Source organism: Cucumis sativus, chromosome 5 (genome assembly GCF_000004075.3).
Source record: "Cucumis sativus cultivar 9930 chromosome 5, Cucumber_9930_V3, whole genome shotgun sequence".
Taxonomy (NCBI): Eukaryota; Viridiplantae; Streptophyta; class Magnoliopsida; order Cucurbitales; family Cucurbitaceae; genus Cucumis; species Cucumis sativus.
The window spans coordinates 7,988,742-8,008,049 of record NC_026659.2 but is presented as its reverse complement, the minus strand read 5'-3'; the positions used below and the strand labels follow the sequence as shown (position 1 = coordinate 8,008,049).

The 19,308-nt window shown below is 32.6% G+C and overlaps 2 protein-coding genes across 4 annotated transcripts; one reads left to right on the top strand and one right to left on the bottom strand.

Moving 5' to 3' along the window:
* The first annotated feature begins 801 nt into the window (after positions 1-801).
* Positions 802-6,158, top strand: LOC116403970 (eukaryotic translation initiation factor 2 subunit gamma-like). The gene is made up of 9 exons (XM_031885984.1): positions 802-1,125; positions 1,987-2,173; positions 2,316-2,377; positions 2,892-3,004; positions 3,113-3,215; positions 3,443-3,670; positions 3,814-4,032; positions 4,782-5,042; positions 5,579-6,158. The coding sequence occupies exons 2-9, from the start codon at positions 2,068-2,070 to the stop codon at positions 5,879-5,881; spliced, it is 1,395 nt and encodes a 464-aa protein (XP_031741844.1). The 5' UTR covers positions 802-1,125; positions 1,987-2,067; the 3' UTR covers positions 5,882-6,158.
* Positions 6,159-12,808: 6,650 nt separating this feature from the next.
* On the bottom strand, positions 12,809-17,486 carry LOC116404123 (sm-like protein LSM36B). Of its 3 annotated transcripts, none has more exons than XM_031886361.1 (5): positions 17,257-17,482; positions 17,102-17,179; positions 15,218-15,371; positions 13,209-13,322; positions 12,809-13,118 (listed from the first exon to the last, which is right to left on the bottom strand). In XM_031886361.1, the coding sequence occupies exons 3-5, from the start codon at positions 15,330-15,332 to the stop codon at positions 13,069-13,071; spliced, it is 279 nt and encodes a 92-aa protein (XP_031742221.1). In that variant the 5' UTR covers positions 15,333-15,371; positions 17,102-17,179; positions 17,257-17,482; the 3' UTR covers positions 12,809-13,068. The 3 variants fall into 3 exon arrangements, with proteins under 3 accessions (XP_031742221.1, XP_031742220.1, XP_031742219.1); XM_031886360.1 differs by having other exon boundaries at positions 17,102-17,166; positions 17,257-17,481; XM_031886359.1 differs by lacking the exon at positions 17,102-17,179 and having other exon boundaries at positions 17,257-17,486.
* Positions 17,487-19,308: the final 1,822 nt, after the last annotated feature.

Below are 19,308 nucleotides of genomic sequence, written 5' to 3'. Positions count from 1 at the left end.
TGTAAAATCTTTAAAGAAAACAAAGATCAAATGTAAAATTTTTAAAGAAAATAAATTTAATTACATACCAGATGATCTAACGAAAGATCGTTGTAAAGTTGTTGGACGTTGAGAGCGATTGGTTGGAGGACGACCGATTGGAGGCACACGATGAAGAAGGTGATCTTTAGGAGAAAATCACGAATAAGATGAAGAAACGATGGTGAAGATGGAGAATGGAGAAAATAGCTAAGAATATGGAGAAGAGAGAAAATCGTGGAGTAATGACGGTGAAAATGGAAAAGGAAAAAATCGCGCCAATTTCCTTTTAAATCGAGTGTAATTTTGGAATATTTTAAAGAATAATTAAAAATTTGCTATATATGCAAATTGTTTAAAAAATTGCTATATACTTAATATTTTATGCCAAATAGGTTACCCATTATAAATTCTCTTGAATTTTTGTGCACGTTGTTGAAAAGAAATGAATTGATGATGAGTCGTGGGTTATTTAGGTTTTTTGAGATTTTGGGTAGGCTTTTTTAGTATTTCACATGGACTTTTGGGCTTTTACATAATGACCATAATTTTTTTTACTAGTGTAAATAGTTTGTCAGATTATTCTATTTTTAAAAATTTTTCCAAATATTTTGTTTTCAAGTATGTATCAAGTATATATCAAAGGTATATTATATATATTATATATGTATCAAATATATATTAGTAATGTATCAAGACGTATGGAACGGTTTTTTGTTTTTAATTATTGTAAAAGTAGATAAATATATGGTATTAGTGTAATATTTTGAAGTTATTTTGGGAGAGATGGAGGAAGACTTAAAAAAATTATTATTTCTTTCCACAAATTTTGAGAAGAGTTTTTGTTGTTCCTCTTATTGCTTCCCATTGCTGTGAGGGCAGCCCTAACCTTTGTACAACGCAAGCTTCCTCTAATATCTCTATCTCCCTCTTTCTCTCTCCCTCTCTCGACGGTGATCTCTTTCTCTCTCACATTCATCACTCGCCGCCGCCGGTAGCTTCTCTTTCTCTGACGCCACCGCCGCCGGTAATCTCTCTCCTTTTCTCTCACTCGTCGCTCTCAATCGCTCTCTCAACACACAGAAATTTCTGATTGAGCATCACCAGGTCCGACAACTAAAATTTCCTTGCTCCTGCATCTCTTTTTCTTCAATTTCTTGTATAGTTTTGATGGATGGATTGTGTGTATCCAATCATTTATCGTGTTTTGATGGATGAACCATGTTTATTATTCTTTTTTATGACTTCAAGTAATTGCAACTGGGTACTTTTATTTTCAACTTCTGGGCTGAAGTCATTTTTAGTTAAGTGCAAACGGACGGGCTGGGAACGAACCAATCTAACGCTTATCTTATCGAATTTTGAGGAGTTGGTTTTGTTTGGGTTTATAGCTTAGGAAGGGTTTTCGGTTTCGGAGAATCTACCATTTGAAGGGCTGGGTCTAAAATATCGTTTAATTCAACCCAATACGATCCTGAATGTTCAATATTCAATCTACCATTTGAAGTGTTAGGTCTAAAATATCCCTAAGCTGTCTGCCAATTTCGTGCGAAAAAGCCTAATAGCCAGTTTTTTCTCGGCGGCAGTACATTCGCCTTCCCCTTCCAAGCGCTACGGACTGTCGCTCAATCTCCAGAATCTCAGTTTGTTTTTTGGTGTATAACTTGTTTGATGGTGTATGGATTATGATTCAGTATCATTTACTTATTTTGTATCAGCAACAAATTTGGATTTGAAATCATTTTTCTATACCTTTTGATGTTAAGGGTTTAGGCTTATTATTATGATTCAGTATCATTTCCTACGTGTTAAATTAGTTTAGTTTCCAAGTATGCAGTTATGTTCAAGTAGTTTGTATTCTGATGTGGGAGATAGTGCTGTTTTCGGTAAATATTTTCTATTTAAACCATTGTGCGCTTGGTTGGTGGCAGTGCAGATAATTGCATTTCTTTTTTTGGATTGGGGCAGGTTGGTTACTCTCTGGTTTAACTTTCACAAAGAACCAAGACACACATCCGTAACTTGTTTGCATAAAGATATTTAGCCAAGATGTCGCGGAAGGGTTTAATGGAACAAGACTTAAAGAAATTGGATGTAACAAAGCTCCATCCGCTTTCTCCAGAAGTTATATCTCGTCAAGCTACTATCAATATTGGTAACTTTTCTTTTGTGTGATCTTTTTATTGCACATTTTTAACCCTTTGTTACGCCATATGTGTATACTGCAGCATTATGTACTTGGGGATCTTATCTTACTATCAGAGTTGACAGTCCATTAATAAATTCATCTTTTCCAGGTACTATTGGTCATGTGGCACATGGTAAGTCTACAGTTGTAAAGGCAATTTCAGGAGTCCAGGTGATTATTTTCCCCATCACTGATGGCTAATCTCGGTGCTATTCTCTATTGCATTATTCTGTCTTTCTTCTTTGGCTTGATTGTTGGTTGGATTTTATGTTCCATAGAGGTTCCTTGGTTATCTTATGGTGCAAAACTTTTCTTCCCTTCTATTTTTTTTCCTTTTCTACATAATGATAACAGAAAATCAAACAAGGTATTACATAAACTTTCTGTTTCTTATTGACTAAACTTTCTGTTTCTTATTGACTAAACTTTCTGTTTCTTATTGACCAGCACGGAAAAAATTGCTATTAGTAGTTTGTCTAAAACCCAGGCTTTTACATATTTCACAATGGTGTCAATAACATGTGTTTGCATGGATGCTTTATTGCATTGAATTTCACTTGGAGCAAGTAGCACATATTTAAAGTGGTTTTCCTTAAAAATTTAGGTCGTATGAGTAGAGTTTCCCAGAAAACCATTATAAATTCTGCTTTCTGATGGATCTATTAATGGAATGTCTAATCTGCAGACTGTACGTTTTAAGAATGAACTGGAGCGTAACATTACCATTAAGTTGGGGTATGCTAATGCGAAGATATACAAATGTGAAGATGACAAGTGCCCTCGGCCTGCATGCTACAAGTGGGTGTTTCTTTTATTTTTATATATTGCTAAGCTTACACTCCTATTTGTACCTAAAAGGTCAATGACTTCCAGTATTTGATTAATGTAGTCAACATGCTTTTGTAGGGCATATGGAAGTGGAAAGGAAGACAGTCCTTTGTGTGATGTGCTTGGGTTTGAAAATTGCAGGATGAAACTACTGCGACATGTATCCTTTGTCGACTGCCCGGTAAGGCTTTGAATTGTTGCATCTGTGCAGCTAAGAATCGTATGAAACATGATAGAAGACAACAAAAATATATTATTCCTTACACATTTTATGGATAATATCTTCTTACGAGTTTCTTGGATTTGCAATCTTTGATTTTGTTATATGGCGGGTCATCACATATTCACATGCCACAAAAGCTTATTTTTCTGCTGCTACCATAACCCAGCTCAATTATTTTTTTCTAGGGTCACGATATTCTTATGGCTACCATGCTTAATGGAGCAGCCATTATGGATGGAGCACTACTTCTGATAGCTGCCAATGAAAGCTGCCCTCAACCTCAAACTTCTGAGCACCTTGCTGCTGTTGAAATTATGCGCCTTCAGCATATTATAATCCTCCAGAATAAAGTTGATCTTATTCAGGAAAATGTTGCAATCAATCAGCACGAAGCTATTCAAAAGTTCATTCAGGTTAGCTCTGTTTATTTTATTGCCTCTTGGTTATTTATATTTTTGTACGAACAATATTGTGTATTTACTTTTAGAAAAGAACATGCAATTTTCATAGTGAAGGATTTTAACTGTATTCAATGTCTTTTTAAAATCTTTGATAGGGAACAGTTGCTGATGGTGCACCAGTGGTACCAATTTCTGCTCAGCTGAAGTATAACATTGATGTCGTTTGCGAATATATAGTAAAAAAGATTCCAATTCCAGAAAGGAATTTCGTCTCACCTCCTAATATGATTGTGATTCGTTCATTTGATGTTAACAAACCCGGATTTGAAGTTGATGAGATCAAAGGAGGTGTAGCTGGTGGTAGCATATTACGGGTATATACGTAATACTATTTTCTTAAAGAAGTGATCATCAATTTATGTTGAAATTGTCATGCTATGAAGTACTTAAATCAGCTTTCGGATGGTCTATAAAGCTGTAATGGTACCTTATGGTTGAAATTATCATGCTATGAAGTACTTAAAGCCAGCTTTCAGATGGTCTGTAAAGCTGTAGTTGTGCCTTATAGTTTATTTTTAGTACCTTATATCCCTAGACCACCTGCTTTGATACCATATTGAACCACCAGTTCACCAAAAAGCTTAAGCTGGTGGTTGAAGACAAATCTGATTATATATTACTAGCAAAGACAATCGTTGGAATTTGGCTTGAATTGACAAATGTGATTTATCCTTTTCAATTATTGGTGTTAAAGTTAAAAACGAGGCTTTTGACGTTGCATATAGATGATCCTGTTCAATAAGTTGAGTTATACGGTTAAGAACTTTGTCCATGTTTTTGGATTGGTTTGAGTTATTATTGTACTAGTTCAAGCAATCATGTAAGTAGTAAAGAAATCAAAATGTTTTGTTAATTCTTTTAATTACTTTTTGGTGGTTGGATTGGATGTTTTGATTTCAACCAACCTGAATTTTGCAGTTGAACCTGTTTTGGATAATGTCTACTTAAGGAATTCATGTCACCGTTTACATTTTTTAATTCATTTTGCCTTTTGGAAAAACTGTCCATTGTTTTGCCGGTGCCTTATGTGTGGCTAACGAATTTGAAAATGTATTATTTGCAGGGTGTTTTAAAGGTGAATCAATTTATTGAAGTTCGTCCTGGGATTGTTGTTAAGGATGAAAGTGGTAACATAAAGTGCACCCCAATATACTCGAGGATTGTTTCTTTGTATGCTGAGCAAAATGAGCTGCAATTTGCAGTCCCTGGAGGTCTTATTGGGGTTGGTACAACCATGGACCCCACTTTGACTCGTGCTGACAGATTGGTAGGTCAGGTTCTTGGGGAAGTTGGATCACTTCCTGATGTTTATGTCGAGCTAGAGGTAAAGTTCTTATAATTTGAGTGTACTCTTATTTAATGGATGTCGAAATCTTTTAGGTTGCTATCCGAGACTACTCTAAGATACTTTAGGCTCGTCCCCTGCATCTTCCAGATTGCTGTTTATTTCTTTAAAGCAAGAATTTCCGTGCTCTTTTGGAAACAATTAGTGGGCCTACTCGTTTTTAGTTGTTTGTTGCTTTGGGTTGTTTCTGCTTAATAGTGCATCTCTAAACCCAAGCCCTCCTGCATTCACCCTTCTGGTCAAGGCCGAATGTTACAGAACATTGGCTTTTCTACAGTTCTCTGTATGATTTGTAGAGGTCTTGAGAGACCTTGCGAGGAGGTTTGGTTCAAATATAATGCTTCACTTTAGGCAATGGCCTCTAATCATTCTTCTAATTGATTGTTAGGTTAGGTCTTATCTTCTTGGATCTTTTTTTTCTTTTTTACATGCAAGTTTATGAATGATTTGATATGAAAAAGGTTGGAGGCAATTGTCCAGAATATCTGTTTTGAGACTTGTCCTTATCTTTTCAGGTAAACTTTTTCCTTTTACGGCGGCTCCTAGGTGTGAGGACAAAAGGATCAGAAAGACAGGGAAAAGTATCAAAACTAGCCAAGGGGGAGATTCTAATGTTGAACATAGGATCCATGTCTACGGGAGCTAGAGTAGTTGCAGTGAAGAACGATTTAGCAAAGTTGCAGCTTACATCTCCTGTTTGCACCAGCAAGGGGGAGAAGATCGCTCTAAGTCGTCGTGTTGAGAAGCACTGGCGTCTTATTGGCTGGGGTCAAATTCAAGCTGGATCTACTCTGGATGTCCCTCCCTGCCCCATTTGAGTAGTAAAGGTAAGAATCAAGAAGAAAAAGAAGTGCGAAGAGTAAGGAAAATGTGCAAAGTTAGACAGTTTGTTGGAACCATTTTTGTTAGGTGGAGGAGAAAACACCATCTGGTTTCTCATTGTTTATTAGGTTGTCTTTTTCACAATTTCATCCCCCGAAGTCTATTTCTGATTTTTATTATTTTAAGTTCCGAATCATGGATACATGACATGTGAGCCATTCCATTTGGTTTATGAACTAAAAATGCGATAATATTATTTCACCTTTGTCAGTTTGGTTCAGACTTTCAAATGAAACAACCCATAAAGCTTTGCGTTTAAGCCCACAGCAAAGCCATGTTTACAGGGACAAATGAAATAAGTTTAACATCTGTACATATTGTGTGTATAACAAACAAATCTTTTAAGAGACTGCCCCATTTTTAAGATATCTTATAATGAAGGTTGTTTCATAATTAAAAAAAGGAAACAAAGGTTGCTTATTAAAAAAGGTGGGCTTTGTTAGTGTTACCCAGTGTCAACTATTTCTTTTTGTTGTACAAACTTGAGTTCATCCCTCCATCTTATAATGAAGACCATGCCATCCTCAACCTGTCCCCTCCAATACCACTAGATAGGGTTATGAATGAAGCAACATGCCAACTTATTCCTCTATTAATAATATTTCTTGTGTAATCTGAGTGCTTAATGTTAAGAGATGCTAATGATCTCCTCTCTAAGATGATGCTAGAAATCCCTCGTACCACTATATTGAGGCTAATCAATGTCGCTAGTACATATCTTCGAACATAGATAGATAGTTCTGTTTGAAAAGAAAATATCATTGTCACGATAATCATATAAATGTTTCTTTTATGTTTTCTTTTTTATATTTATGAGTGTCCGAACCAGTTTACACACACCTCAACTAATCTTATGAGACAATCTGTCTATCCTAACGAATATAAATTTTTTCATAACTATTCCATCGCTTGCAATTGGTGCATAAGTTTGTGATTGGCTCTGGTTTTTACGTCAGTACCTAATGAATTTGCAATAGTACATTGAGCACAAAATTGAAATGTCTCAAAACTATTTTACAAAAACTTGTTTGTGAATCACTCAACGACATGGCTGAGAAAATACTCTCAGTTACTATTGTACTTTGTGTTATACCGTGAGTTAATAACTTGAATAACTATAGAAACATATAAATAACATAGAAGACACGTCAAACTTTGGTAATCTAGTATGATGTTATGATAATACTCATTTTGATCATTTGTATAACAAAATTGGAAGAGTGATAACCGAATAATAATTAGTAGCATTGAGATATAACCCAAAATGGTACACAAGAGAGAGAGTGTTCTAACTTAGAAACATTTTTTTTCATGATCACCCCTTCTTTTTTTGTCTCATTGTTGACAACCAAATTCACCCTCCATTAACCAAAGGGAAAACATAAATTTCAAATCAATTGGAAATAATCCCATCAAGTTTACCATTCCATAGTTGCTGATCTAGGAATTAACGTTACAAGCCACAAATTTGTACATAAACTTTTACATTTATGTCTATATATATATACATATAATTCTTATAATAAGTCTTTGAATCCTTCATTTTTTGTCCAATGGATTCTCATAATATCATTTTCGCATTTAGCATGTAATATATATTCAAAATAATTTTAAAACCTAACTCTTATAATAAATGTCAGTCCATTTTTTAAAAATGAATATAAATGTTTGTGCAGGAAGATTTAAGTATTTTGGTAATTTTGAACATATTCTTTATTTTGAATTTTAAAAACAAAACATTATATCTCGGGGTTAATTCCGGTCGAAATTATCCTAGAAAAACAATACTGTAAGTTTATTAAAAGTGTTCTACTTTTAAAATATAAAACCTAATATGCGTCGCTTTTGTCATTTTTTCAAATATTGTTTTAGATAATACTTTTCAAATAAATTTGTCGTAGATGTTGCCATTTTCTTCATATAGGTCGTTATCTTCATATAATATCATCCTTGCCTACCATTTTCTTCACGTACTTTTTTCACATAGAGTAAATAAAGCATCATAGGAATGTTCAATGATGTACTTATATGTATAAAATGATCAAACCTATATGCTTTAACCTTTCATCTCAATTTCTTTCCTAAGAAACTCTATTTACCTTCAAAAGTCCTTTGGGAATTTCCATTACACATTTAAATCATCAATATATACATAAATTTGTCTATGATTTCTTTATATATATGAACAAATGATGTTACTTTTATACTTTCATTTCAACAAATATTGAATGAGATGATTGTACCATATTCATCATGAATGTTTTATAATTGCTATATATATATTCTTTTAATATTTGAATTATATGATTACGAAACTTCAAGATTTTTCATATATAAAACAATCATTATGAAGAGTTTCTGTTAATCTTTTTTTCTTCCTTTTTTTGAAAATCATGTATATTAACATATTCATATACACTCTAAATTAATACCAATCCATTTCAGAAATTATAGAATATGATTTGCAACATTGCTCTATTTGTTTTTCTTTTAAACACTTAACTTTGATTCCACACGTTTGTCTCACCTACACATTTTCACGATTTGAAAAATAAGTTTATTTCCATTACATTGTTTTTTTTTTCTACATAAATCAATCATTTTTATATTGCAGTACTTTTTTTTTCTGTCACACCCCCTCTCGAAGCCCTATCTCTCTCCCTTGCCTTGAACGAGGATGTGAGGGTTCGCAAGCATTGCCATACTTTGACAACACTCACCAACCAACCTAACCTAACTTAAATCGACAACTACAAACGAACATTGCAAACGAAAAGAACAACACAAGCTAAAAGCACACTAAACAACTTACTGACTGCAACCTATTGCAAATACTTAGCGGAAACACATAAACTTAACAAATAACTTTACTAACTAGGCCTGTAACTTCTAACTCGGGTTAAATGCATAAATAAGCCAACTTTAAGAAGAATAACCCAAGCTTTTGCAAGTATCTTTATTTCTAAAACAATAAACAACTTTATTTTAGAAACTGCAAACATATTCCTAAATCATCGTTTACTAGCTCAAACACAAATGAAAACATGCAATTTTACTGTCTGTTTAGATTAGATTAAGAAATAAATATTTTTCAAGAAACTCATTTTTGTTTAGACTCATTTTTCTGAAAAATGTTTAAAATATACTTAAAAATCTATTTTGGGTGACTTTCAAGCAATTTAGCTTTTTTCAAAATAACTTATTTTCTAAATTAAACACTTGAAAATGTAATCCAAACACCTCATTATAAATGTCAGCAAACATTAGTAAAGCATAAATCATACTTTTAATATACTTTATAAATTAATAAAGCTCAATGTTTATCTCAAGCATAATTTAGATAATAACTTGTAAAACATATATAGAAACTTCTTTAGAAATTGTTTTATCACTCACGGATGATATAGCTTAGACTCTAAGTTTGTAAACTTGTCTGATATTCTCTTGTCCTAAAATAATGAGAAATAAATCCATTTAATTTCCTTTGATTACATAAAGATAAAATATTAACTTAAAATTAAAAAAAAAAATCACCAAAATAGCCCATCTCACCTTACAAACTCGGCCAACCACCAATACGGTCCAGAACTCGAATTTTGTCCAGAAACTTAACTCTACTTTAGAAACTCATAACTCTTGAGAAAAAGTTCTTTTACAAAGTCGCTTGAAATTGTTTTAAATTTCTTAACTCAAAAGCTTAGCCAAGAACTCCATGATATGCGTTATGTAGCTTTCTTGGAATCAAGACTGCTCAGATTCTGCTTGAAAATGACTTTTCTCCATTTTTTAAACTCAAACTCAACTTTCCTCTCCTCAAATTAAATTAGCAACCTCAGTCTAAAAACTAGACTCAATTTGAGAACTTTTTGGAGTAATTTCAACCAAAATGCCCGAGTAAAATGAGAGAAATTTCCTTATGAAGTAACCTATTTATAGTGATCCTTGAATGAAAATTTCTTGACACTTTCCAGCTTGCCGAAATTTAACTTAAGCATGCAAAGGACATGTGAAAACATAGCCCAAGTTATACCCGAGATCTCAAATAATTCCTTTTTTGTCTCCAGCCTTGATCGACAAAGCCTCGAGTTCCTTCCAATTTTCTCTTTTACCTTCAATCTCGACCGAACTTGTGTCCGAGATTGTTTGAGATTTCTCTTATTTCCTCTCTTCTTCTAATCTAGGTTGAATCAGCATCAAGATTGCCAAGAGATTACACTTTTTTCATCAATCTTGCTCAAGATTTCACATGACTGCTCGTGATCCTTTCATGAAAAGCATTCTATATTTTCTCTTAGTCAATCAATATAGAGTTTTGTCGTGAGAATCTACTTAATTGACTTACCATCTCACCCAACTTCAATCAAAACGTCTAAAGACTTTAAATGCCTTTCTAACCTCTATGAACATGCCTTCAATGCCTAGCCACACATACACCCAAACTTGACCGCCTACACTTGTCCAAAATGTCCAAAACACTTCACCTATGGACTTAGCCACCATTTTTATTTCTTCAACTTAACCTCCAATCAAAACATAACCTTCCAAACTTTCAAAGGACTCAAATTTCTTTAGGGGTTCAAGGTTTACGCACCATACTGCCTAGTCACTTGACTAACAACCCATCTTGCATAGCCCTAGCCTAAGCCATGTCGCCTACCCTCAATGCATACATCGTGCTATGTAGAGCTTCTTAGCACAACTTAGCTGCACACCTCATGTTGCGTAGAGGATATGGACACCACCCTTGCCCGCATAGACTTGTCTTAGTAGCGTGACATCATAACTCAACACCCTTGCTACCTAGCAAACATTTCCTCGCCCAAAGGTGTGCCTTTGCAACCCAACCCCTTGTCCTCAAAGGATTTTGTTGTCATGGTTGGCCATCCAACCATGCTCAAAATCTAACACCATGGCTGCCTAAAGCTTGTTACTAGAGGTTATTAACACCTTTTGGCCACCTTAGCAACATGTCCAAAATGTGTAGCAAACACTTGGTCAATTTTTGAACTTTCTTTTCCTCTTTCATTTTCCTTTGGCCGCCATCTTCAATGGATTCTCATGTTCCAATACTTAAATAAATTTCCTCCCACCTCTTTGAAACTTTAAACTCAACTTAGCCAACATATTAAACCACACCTCTCTTGGGTATTCTAGAGTTTACATTTTTTATATATCTAAATATGTAATACTCGTATTTAATTATAAATATTGTGAACAATATTGTATGTAAAAGTACCGTTAACTTTTATAAATATGATTCTATCCTTTTCAATCATGACATTAGTTTATTAATATCTCATTATAATGCTCATTTTCTTCAATATTTTTTTCGAGTACTCCTAACAATTGTTAATAAAAAAAAAAAAGAAATATAAAAAGTTTTGTACATCCATCCATACATCCATGCATGCATGTATGGATACATGTGTACATGTGTGTATGTATATAATATACTTTGACAATGGATGGAGTGAGTTCAAATCTCAAATATTAGGGTTGATAATATAAGTTCATCTTAGCTGATCTAGCTAATATTTGACATTTTACATTCATTCAAAAAGATTAAAAATGTCTAAAAACTTAAATTCTCACTTTTTATGCCACGAAAGAAATAATTATTTATACTATATATAAAAGCTTTAACGTGGATAAACTTTGTTCTCTCCATTATACCTTTGAGTTTAGTTCTATGTTCTAAATCACTTTAATTAAAATTTAAATATTTTATTAATTCTAATTAACAATACAAACTTAAAGATTTGAAAGTTGACAGTTGTTGTAACATTTTTTCCTGTATAAAAAGCTTCCTTGATTTTTTTTCTACCAACATTCTTATTGAGAAATTTGGATCCAATCAATGGATTGTGTAATGAGACAAGATTGATATGTCGATCATTTAGCAAAAATATTAAACATGTTGAAATAGCAATGGATGATCATGAGAAAACAATTCTTCGTTCGTTTATGCTTTGCAATGACAATTAGCAAAGCACAAGGACAATTAATTCCTAATGTTGGAATCTATCTTCTTGAAAATGTGTTTTCTCGTAGACAAATTTATGTTGCACTATCTAGAGGAATTTAAATGAAGACATAGCTGACAATTAAGTTACCTTCAAATCTGAAATTTTGTTATATGTTACAAATATTTTGTCGAATTTGCTATTTTGTATGATTTCTCCTTAAAAAAGTTATGACTAATATTATTTTTCTTATAAAAAACTAATCACTAACCAAACTCAACTCAATATTAATTGATGTTTAATACTACTTGCTCTACATTTCGTCTCTTGAAATTGAAGATTCATCTCAGATTCGTCTATTGAGATTGAAGATTGATATACATTTCATCTCATCATGAGATTGAAGATTCAATTTAAGATCTCTGTAATTGTTAAACTTATTGATAATATAAACACATTTCGTTTCTTGAAATAGAAGATTCAATTTATCGTCTCTGTAATTGTTATACTTATTGATAATATAAACTGGGAGTCTAAATTATAGACAAAAGTAGCATTTGAATTTTTCAATAAAAAAATAATATCATATTGCAAACTTGAAGAAATGAACGTAATTTGATTTCACACCTATTTTTTTAAAGACTCGTGGAGGGTGACCAGTGACCACCACACATCCCTATAACTACATACATAGAAGATTAGATAGAATCACCTAAAGATAAGAGACTACACCATCGAGCATTTTCACACCTATACATTTGCCTTGCAAAACATCAAATTCATGGTTTAGCCAATTACAGATTTATAATTTATAGTTATTCTGAAAGGTAAATTTTCAGAATCTTTAGCTCGAACAGGAAAAAACAGGAATTTTAAATGATCAAGAGCCATACATGAGGATTTTAAAAAGGAGGGATTTGTTAATTGGGTCTCAGGCAGATCAAAATAGTAATTCCAATAAAAGAAAGGTCCAAAGGTCTCATAGTTTGCATTTCATTTCTTTCCTACCAAACAAGAGTTTTGGTCGAAGTTGTTCACAACCACAACATAACATCTTGGCGCGATGATTGGACTCACTACTTCATTGTACACAACACAATTTCATGATCAATTTCCAATTCCGACCCATCTCTCATTTCCTGTCAGAATTCTTAGCGTCGCTAAGATGACCCTTCTGCTAATGTCCTCTTTGATGTACTGATGTACAGAACTGCATTAACAAATTGTAGCTTAATATTATTATCAAGAGTTGAGTCAAGATGATAAGATTGTCAAAGAAGATGTTCTTTTCAATATCTACCGTTATTTCCACGAATGAAAGCATCGCCATATTTGTTCTTCAACTGTCCATTTACATATTCTTCGGTTTGCTCCATTGCTATATTCATGTATCCATCGAGACAGGCAAGAATACCTTTGCAATGAAACATATAATGGGATCTTCACATTAGAATTCAACATAAATTTTATCTATTTTTCAACTGTTAATAGGTAATACTGCACAAGAAAAGATAAAGGTCCTAAACAAAGGACGACAAATGGTTATGTTTAAAATCAAGACAACATTTGTGAAACAAATGTTCATGTTCCTTATGTTATGTATTGACGAGAGGAACAGTTCACATTTAGTTAGGAGAGGGTTATGATACCTATTGAGTTTGGAGGGTTTTGTATTGGCAATTTGAGGATTTGTGAATGAGGCTTTATGGCTAAATGGTCGTGGTATTTTCCTTCGGAGCTGGTAAGATTGCTTGGTGTTGAAAAAACCAGCATGCTATAACAATTTGAAACTTTTTTTTTTTTGAGACTTTTGGTGAGTGCATAGCCATAACAGATTGTGATAGAACCAAAATAATAGCTAAAATAGCGTTAAAAGATAAAGATGGAGGAACACAATTAATTTGAGGTACTTGAACACTCCACTCAAACTTGAGAGGCTCTCAACTAAATCAATCCATACCTTTACCATTTCCCACCGACTCTAGTTATAACAAATCACAACTTCTCTACAATACCTACATAAGTTTCATTCTTTCCTTCGGCTTTCAATTTCAAAGATCATGTGTAACATATAAGCAAGCATTATTTTACTTAGTTGAAGCCCCTTCTGGTAGTTGGCTCCCTTTTTTTGTGAGCTTGATTTTTTTGAAAGCCTTGTAACATTTAACTATTCTCCCAAGTAAGATTGATCTAATCAATATATAAAAATAGGAACATACTCTTAATCCCACAATAAGATTCCTAATAACAACCCTACCTTATTCTTTTTTAAATAAATTTGAAGGAATAAAAAACTAACAATGAACTACAATTTCGTTCAGAAGAAAATGTCACGTCCAAGAAATCCCAAAGCCACGGGAATCTAGTAAATCAAAAAACAAGACCATAAGGATAATTAAAAAAAAAAAATAGATAACATCATTAGAAAGAAACATAGAACCTAACAAGGACCCAAAACATCTCTACTGTCTTGTTCCAAACCTCTAAAACTATTGATCCTATCCCATAGCCCCCCACACCAAAGCATACATGTAGCTCGCCATAAAAATTGTCCCTTAATATTTTCATCAGATTGTTGCCTTGTGATGGAAGAGGCCTTCTTCCATTTGTCTTTTCAATATAAGGGTTGTATGCTTTTGCAAACTCGCTTATTTGCTATGTAATAGAGCATTGGTTGGAGATCAATGAGAGAATTATCAGAGGTTTGAGAGGTCTTAGGAATGTATGCGCTCTTTCCAAGTTTAAGGCCTCTTTCTGACATCTGTTTCAAAATACTTCCATGATTATTCTCTTGGTCTAATCATTTTGGATTGGAGGCCTTTTTATCTTGTTAGGTTATTGTTGTATCTCTGGCTCAGCTTTTTGGGTATCTTTTTCATGCTTCTTTTGTATTATTTTGTTTCTTCTCCATGAAAGCTTGGTTTATGTTAAAAATATTACAAACAAATCAGGTTTAAATGACAAGAAATTGATAAAGAGATTAGATGGAATAAAAAGTGTTTACTAAAGACGCCATTTGTCAACAAAAAAGGATAGTATCTCAACATTTGCAAGTGTCGGTTTCCCTCAACGTCTACAGATTCTTATAAGGAAAGAAAACAAAAAGATTGACTATTAACGCCATTTATCAACAAGTAAGATTCATTAACAAAAAATAGGATAGTGCCTCAACATTTGCAAGTGTTGTTTTCCATGAACTTCTACAGATTCTTAAAACTAATGATACAGCCCTGAGAATTAAAATCAAAATTGAACATGTACAGACTTATCCCAAAACCAAGGGTGAATGAAGAGTAGAGGCAACCATACCTCTGTAGTCAACACCAGAGTTGAGTTTCACAACTACGGGACGACCCCGAATTGACTTGAGAAAGTCCGCTGGTGTCTTTGTTGATGCAGAACCTTTTTCACCACCAATACTCATCTCTAGTTTTCTTCTATTTGCACAACCAACTTTTTATACCTGAATATTAGTAATCAAATTTATTCAACACTATCAAACAACGTAAAAGAATTAATGAGCAATTATCATTTATTGCTTTAATAAACAGACACTACGTATTCAAAAAAATTATGATATGCTTCAATAGTTACGGGAGTAAAAAATAAGACAAAACTCTACAGGACACATAATTTTTTTTTTTTTGAAAAGGAGACAGACTGGATATTAATAAAGATAAAATGAGACAACTGCTCATAGTACAAGAGAGATATAGAGAGAGCAATAAAATAGGAACATCAAACAAAACCAAGCATCTCAACTAGGATGATACCCCAAGGCGCAAAAACAACACTAAAAACTAAAAAAGAACAAAAAGGCTAGGCAAAACCAACGCAGATACAAATAAAAGAACAAATTGCGTAAGAAACAGAGCTAGGGCAGGAAAAATGAAAGCTCCCCAGTACAAATTGACTTCCTGAAGACTAGCTAACAAAACACTTAATAAGGATGAACATTGAGGCAATGAACTCAGAAATGTAGTCTTGTTAGTTATTTGGTTTGATAGTCATGAAGATTTTGGTTTAACGGAACACAGGACTGAGAAATGAAAAGGAGAAACCATTGTGGCAATGAACACCTAAGGCCCCATTTGATAGTCATTAGGTTTTTTGTTTTTTTTTAAAAAACTTACATACACTACTTCCACCAATAAGTTTCTTTGTTGTTATCCACTTTTCATCAGCGTCCTCAGACACCAAGTCAAAATTTGAAAACTAAAAAAACTATTTTCTTTATACATGTTTTTCTTTCTAGAATTTCACTAAGAATTCAAGCGTTCCTTTAAGAAATGTGAAAATCATAACATGAAAGCATAAATTTCAAAGAACAGAAGACTAAAAACAATATCGTTACTGAACAGGGTTTGAACAATAAAAGGGAACAAAGAAGAAACAACTATGAAAAAGCTAAAAAATAAAGAAGATTCAAATACACGTTGGCTTTCTTAAATCTGAAGCATGCATAATTATCTTGGGTACGTCTAAATGAATTCCAATTAATCTACTTTATTAACTTTCAGTTTATTCAACTAAAATTCCTTGACGAGAATTAAGTTAATGAGAATTCTCTCTTTTGAAAATTCATTGATATTTAAGAACGATGAGTTCACTTAAAATATTACAAAAAAAAGGACGGGTAAAAACAAGAGCCCAAAAATGGAGTTACAAAAAGCAATTACTGGACATGCAAATGGAAATTAAGGAATCTAGAGCATCTAGACCATTAGAGGTGCCACTGTTAGATTAATTACAGTGTTTTCCAACACTATGAACCCAATCCAGATTGTTCAGTTTGGAATATGCTTACACTGGGTTTTTGTCCACGAACTTGTTTCAAACTAATGCTAATATACGTACTACTGCACTTCATTCATGCAACCAATTAGTTAGGCCCAAGTTTTAGTTTTCTGACTTTCTTTCAAGATTTCTGTCATTTAACGACAATTGTAGTTTCCATAGCCACCATTTCAATCCAGAAACAATATGGAAACCTGAATATAAAATGCTTTCTGAATAAATAAAAGTAAAAACGAGAAACCCTCTAGTAGATAAAATTCCTCCAAAAATATCTTGAAAAATCAGAAAATTAGTACAAACTTCAAATGACAAAAATCTTAAATTCACCAAAAATCGATGTAGTTCCCCTTCGCCAAATATAAGAAAGAAGTTCACTCATAAAAACAAATAACCTACCAAAATGAAATACAAGCCTAAACGAAACTCGGGGATTCAAACAAATTAACAGGGTGGTAAGTTTCCTGAAAATGAAAACTTGAAACAAATTAGAAGAATTTAGAAAGTATCCAAAGAATCACGCATAAGGCGAAGAAAAAGAAACGATAAAATACCGTGGAGTGAAGACGAGAAAACTTAAGATCTGGTGTCGCTGTTACTGTAAGAAATGCGAAAGTGGATGAGAGAGGATGAAGCAGAGAGAGTGTGAGAGAAGAAGGGATAGTCGGAGAAACTCAAAGGTAGAGTACGGTGAGAGAGAAGAAGATGAAGCAGAAGACGATTGTTAGGGCAAAATCTTATTTGCTCTCTCTTTTAACAAAAATCATGAATTGAGTCGGTAGACATTTTTCAATTCAATCCATATTTTTTTATATTTTTATATGCCTTCCACAATCCCAACAATCTAAATTAATTTTTTCAACCCAGTCAGTAAAATATGGTTCGATTATTTCAGATTGAATAATATTTTAGATAACTAAGATGACCTAAATTGTCATGTGATATTACATAAAGAGTCTTAATTTCTAATAAATTTCAAAATATGTTCTAAATGGGTATGTATATTACACAAATATTCGATCCAAATTACTTTAATACTAATTTCTATCATTTAATTGATTTAAAACAAAAATATAAATGAAAAAGAACGTGCGATACAATTTTGGAAAGAAGTCGAAAACACTCAATACTTTCCTAAAGAGTATTTTAGATAACTAAGATGACCTAAATTGTCATGTGATATTACATAAAGAGTCTTAATTTCTAATAAATTTCAAAATATGTTCTAAATGGGTATGTATATTACACAAATATTCGATCCAAATTACTTTAATACTAATTTCTATCATTTAATTGATTTAAAACAAAAATATAAATGAAAAAGAACGTGCGATACAATTTTGGAAAGAAGTCGAAAACACTCAATACTTTCCTTCTACGAAAATCGTAGTCTACTCCTTCCATTATACTCACGGAAGACAACATGGGTTACGGTTTGTACTGAGAAATTTGAGAGATTCCGACGGTGAAGAAGAAGACTTTTGACGGTCGGCAAATACATAATTTTTCCAACAGAATTTAGGTCTAAATTTCGAGGTTAGTACTATATATATTCAAAACATATGAAATAATAGGTATATCTTAAATATTCTATTAAATAGACAAACAAAAGATAACGTAGTTTTGAATGTGATACTTGATAGGGTTAATTGAGTTTCAAAGTTAAAAAAATTCATGCATTGTGATACATTTTAAGGCATAACAAAAACGTACTTTGTGTTGATTTAACTTACATTATGATTTAAATATGTAACAAAATCTTACTGTTTGTTGATTTACCATGCATTATGGTTTACATATTTTAAATGTAGTTAATTTTATAAAATTTTCTTATTTTAATTATTAGGTTTAAGTAATTATAGGTATATTTAAAATGTATATTTGACATGAAAATGTACCAATAATTAAAATGAGATTGTATAGAGAAATGAAAAAAGAAAAAAGAAAAATAGATAAACCTCAAACGAACAAGAGAAAGTAAAAAAGTTATCCGTTGAAGATAGTATGGCTTGCTATCTAGCAAAATTTTGTTCTGAAACTCGATCTTTTATACATCATTTTCTAACACGAATTTTGAGGCTCTTGAATCGATTTTGATAACAAATTTTTTATTGATAAATTCTCATTGAAATTTTTTAACATAGAGAATTATTGCAAGTAATTCTTTTTTCACCATTGAGTAATTTCTTTTTCATTCCAAATTTCTGAGTGGAATCATATTATTGATTTGATCTTATCTAGACAGTGTTTGAGGATTCCTCCATATTCTAAACCAGAGGCATCTGTTTTAATGATAAGGTTTACTTTTGGGTTGATGATATTAAGACACGAGATTGATTTGACGAAAGACTTAATTTTTTGAACAATTCAAGTGTGTTTGTCGGACCATGATTTTGGATTTATCTTTAATCTTTGGTATAGTGGTTTGCAAATGGGTCTAAGGTTATGAATGAAGTCAGACGCATCATGTAGGCAGCCGAGAAATCTTTGAAGTTGTGTTTTATCTAGAATTTGACTAGGAAAGTACGACGCAAACTTAATTGACCTTTGAATGGGCTTGATTGTTTTCCTAAGTATATTTCAAACCCTAAAAATCTTATTTTTGT

Bases quoted from the DNA above. Each gene is read 5' to 3' on its own strand.
- LOC116403970 (XM_031885984.1), top strand. From the start codon at position 2,068: ATGTCGCGGAAGGGTTTAATGGAACAAGACTTAAAGAAATTGGATGTA. The intron at 3,005-3,112 runs GTGGGTGTTTCT...ATGCTTTTGTAG, and splicing joins CCTCGGCCTGCATGCTACAA to GGCATATGGAAGTGGAAAGG. The intron at 4,033-4,781 runs GTATATACGTAA...TATTATTTGCAG, and splicing joins CTGGTGGTAGCATATTACGG to GGTGTTTTAAAGGTGAATCA.
- LOC116404123 (XM_031886359.1), bottom strand. From the start codon at position 15,332: ATGAGTATTGGTGGTGAAAAAGGTTCTGCATCAACAAAGACACCAGCG. The intron at 13,323-15,217 runs GTATGGTTGCCT...TTCATTGCAAAG, and splicing joins CTCTGGTGTTGACTACAGAG to GTATTCTTGCCTGTCTCGAT. The intron at 13,119-13,208 runs GTAGATATTGAA...TTGTTAATGCAG, and splicing joins TTTCATTCGTGGAAATAACG to TTCTGTACATCAGTACATCA.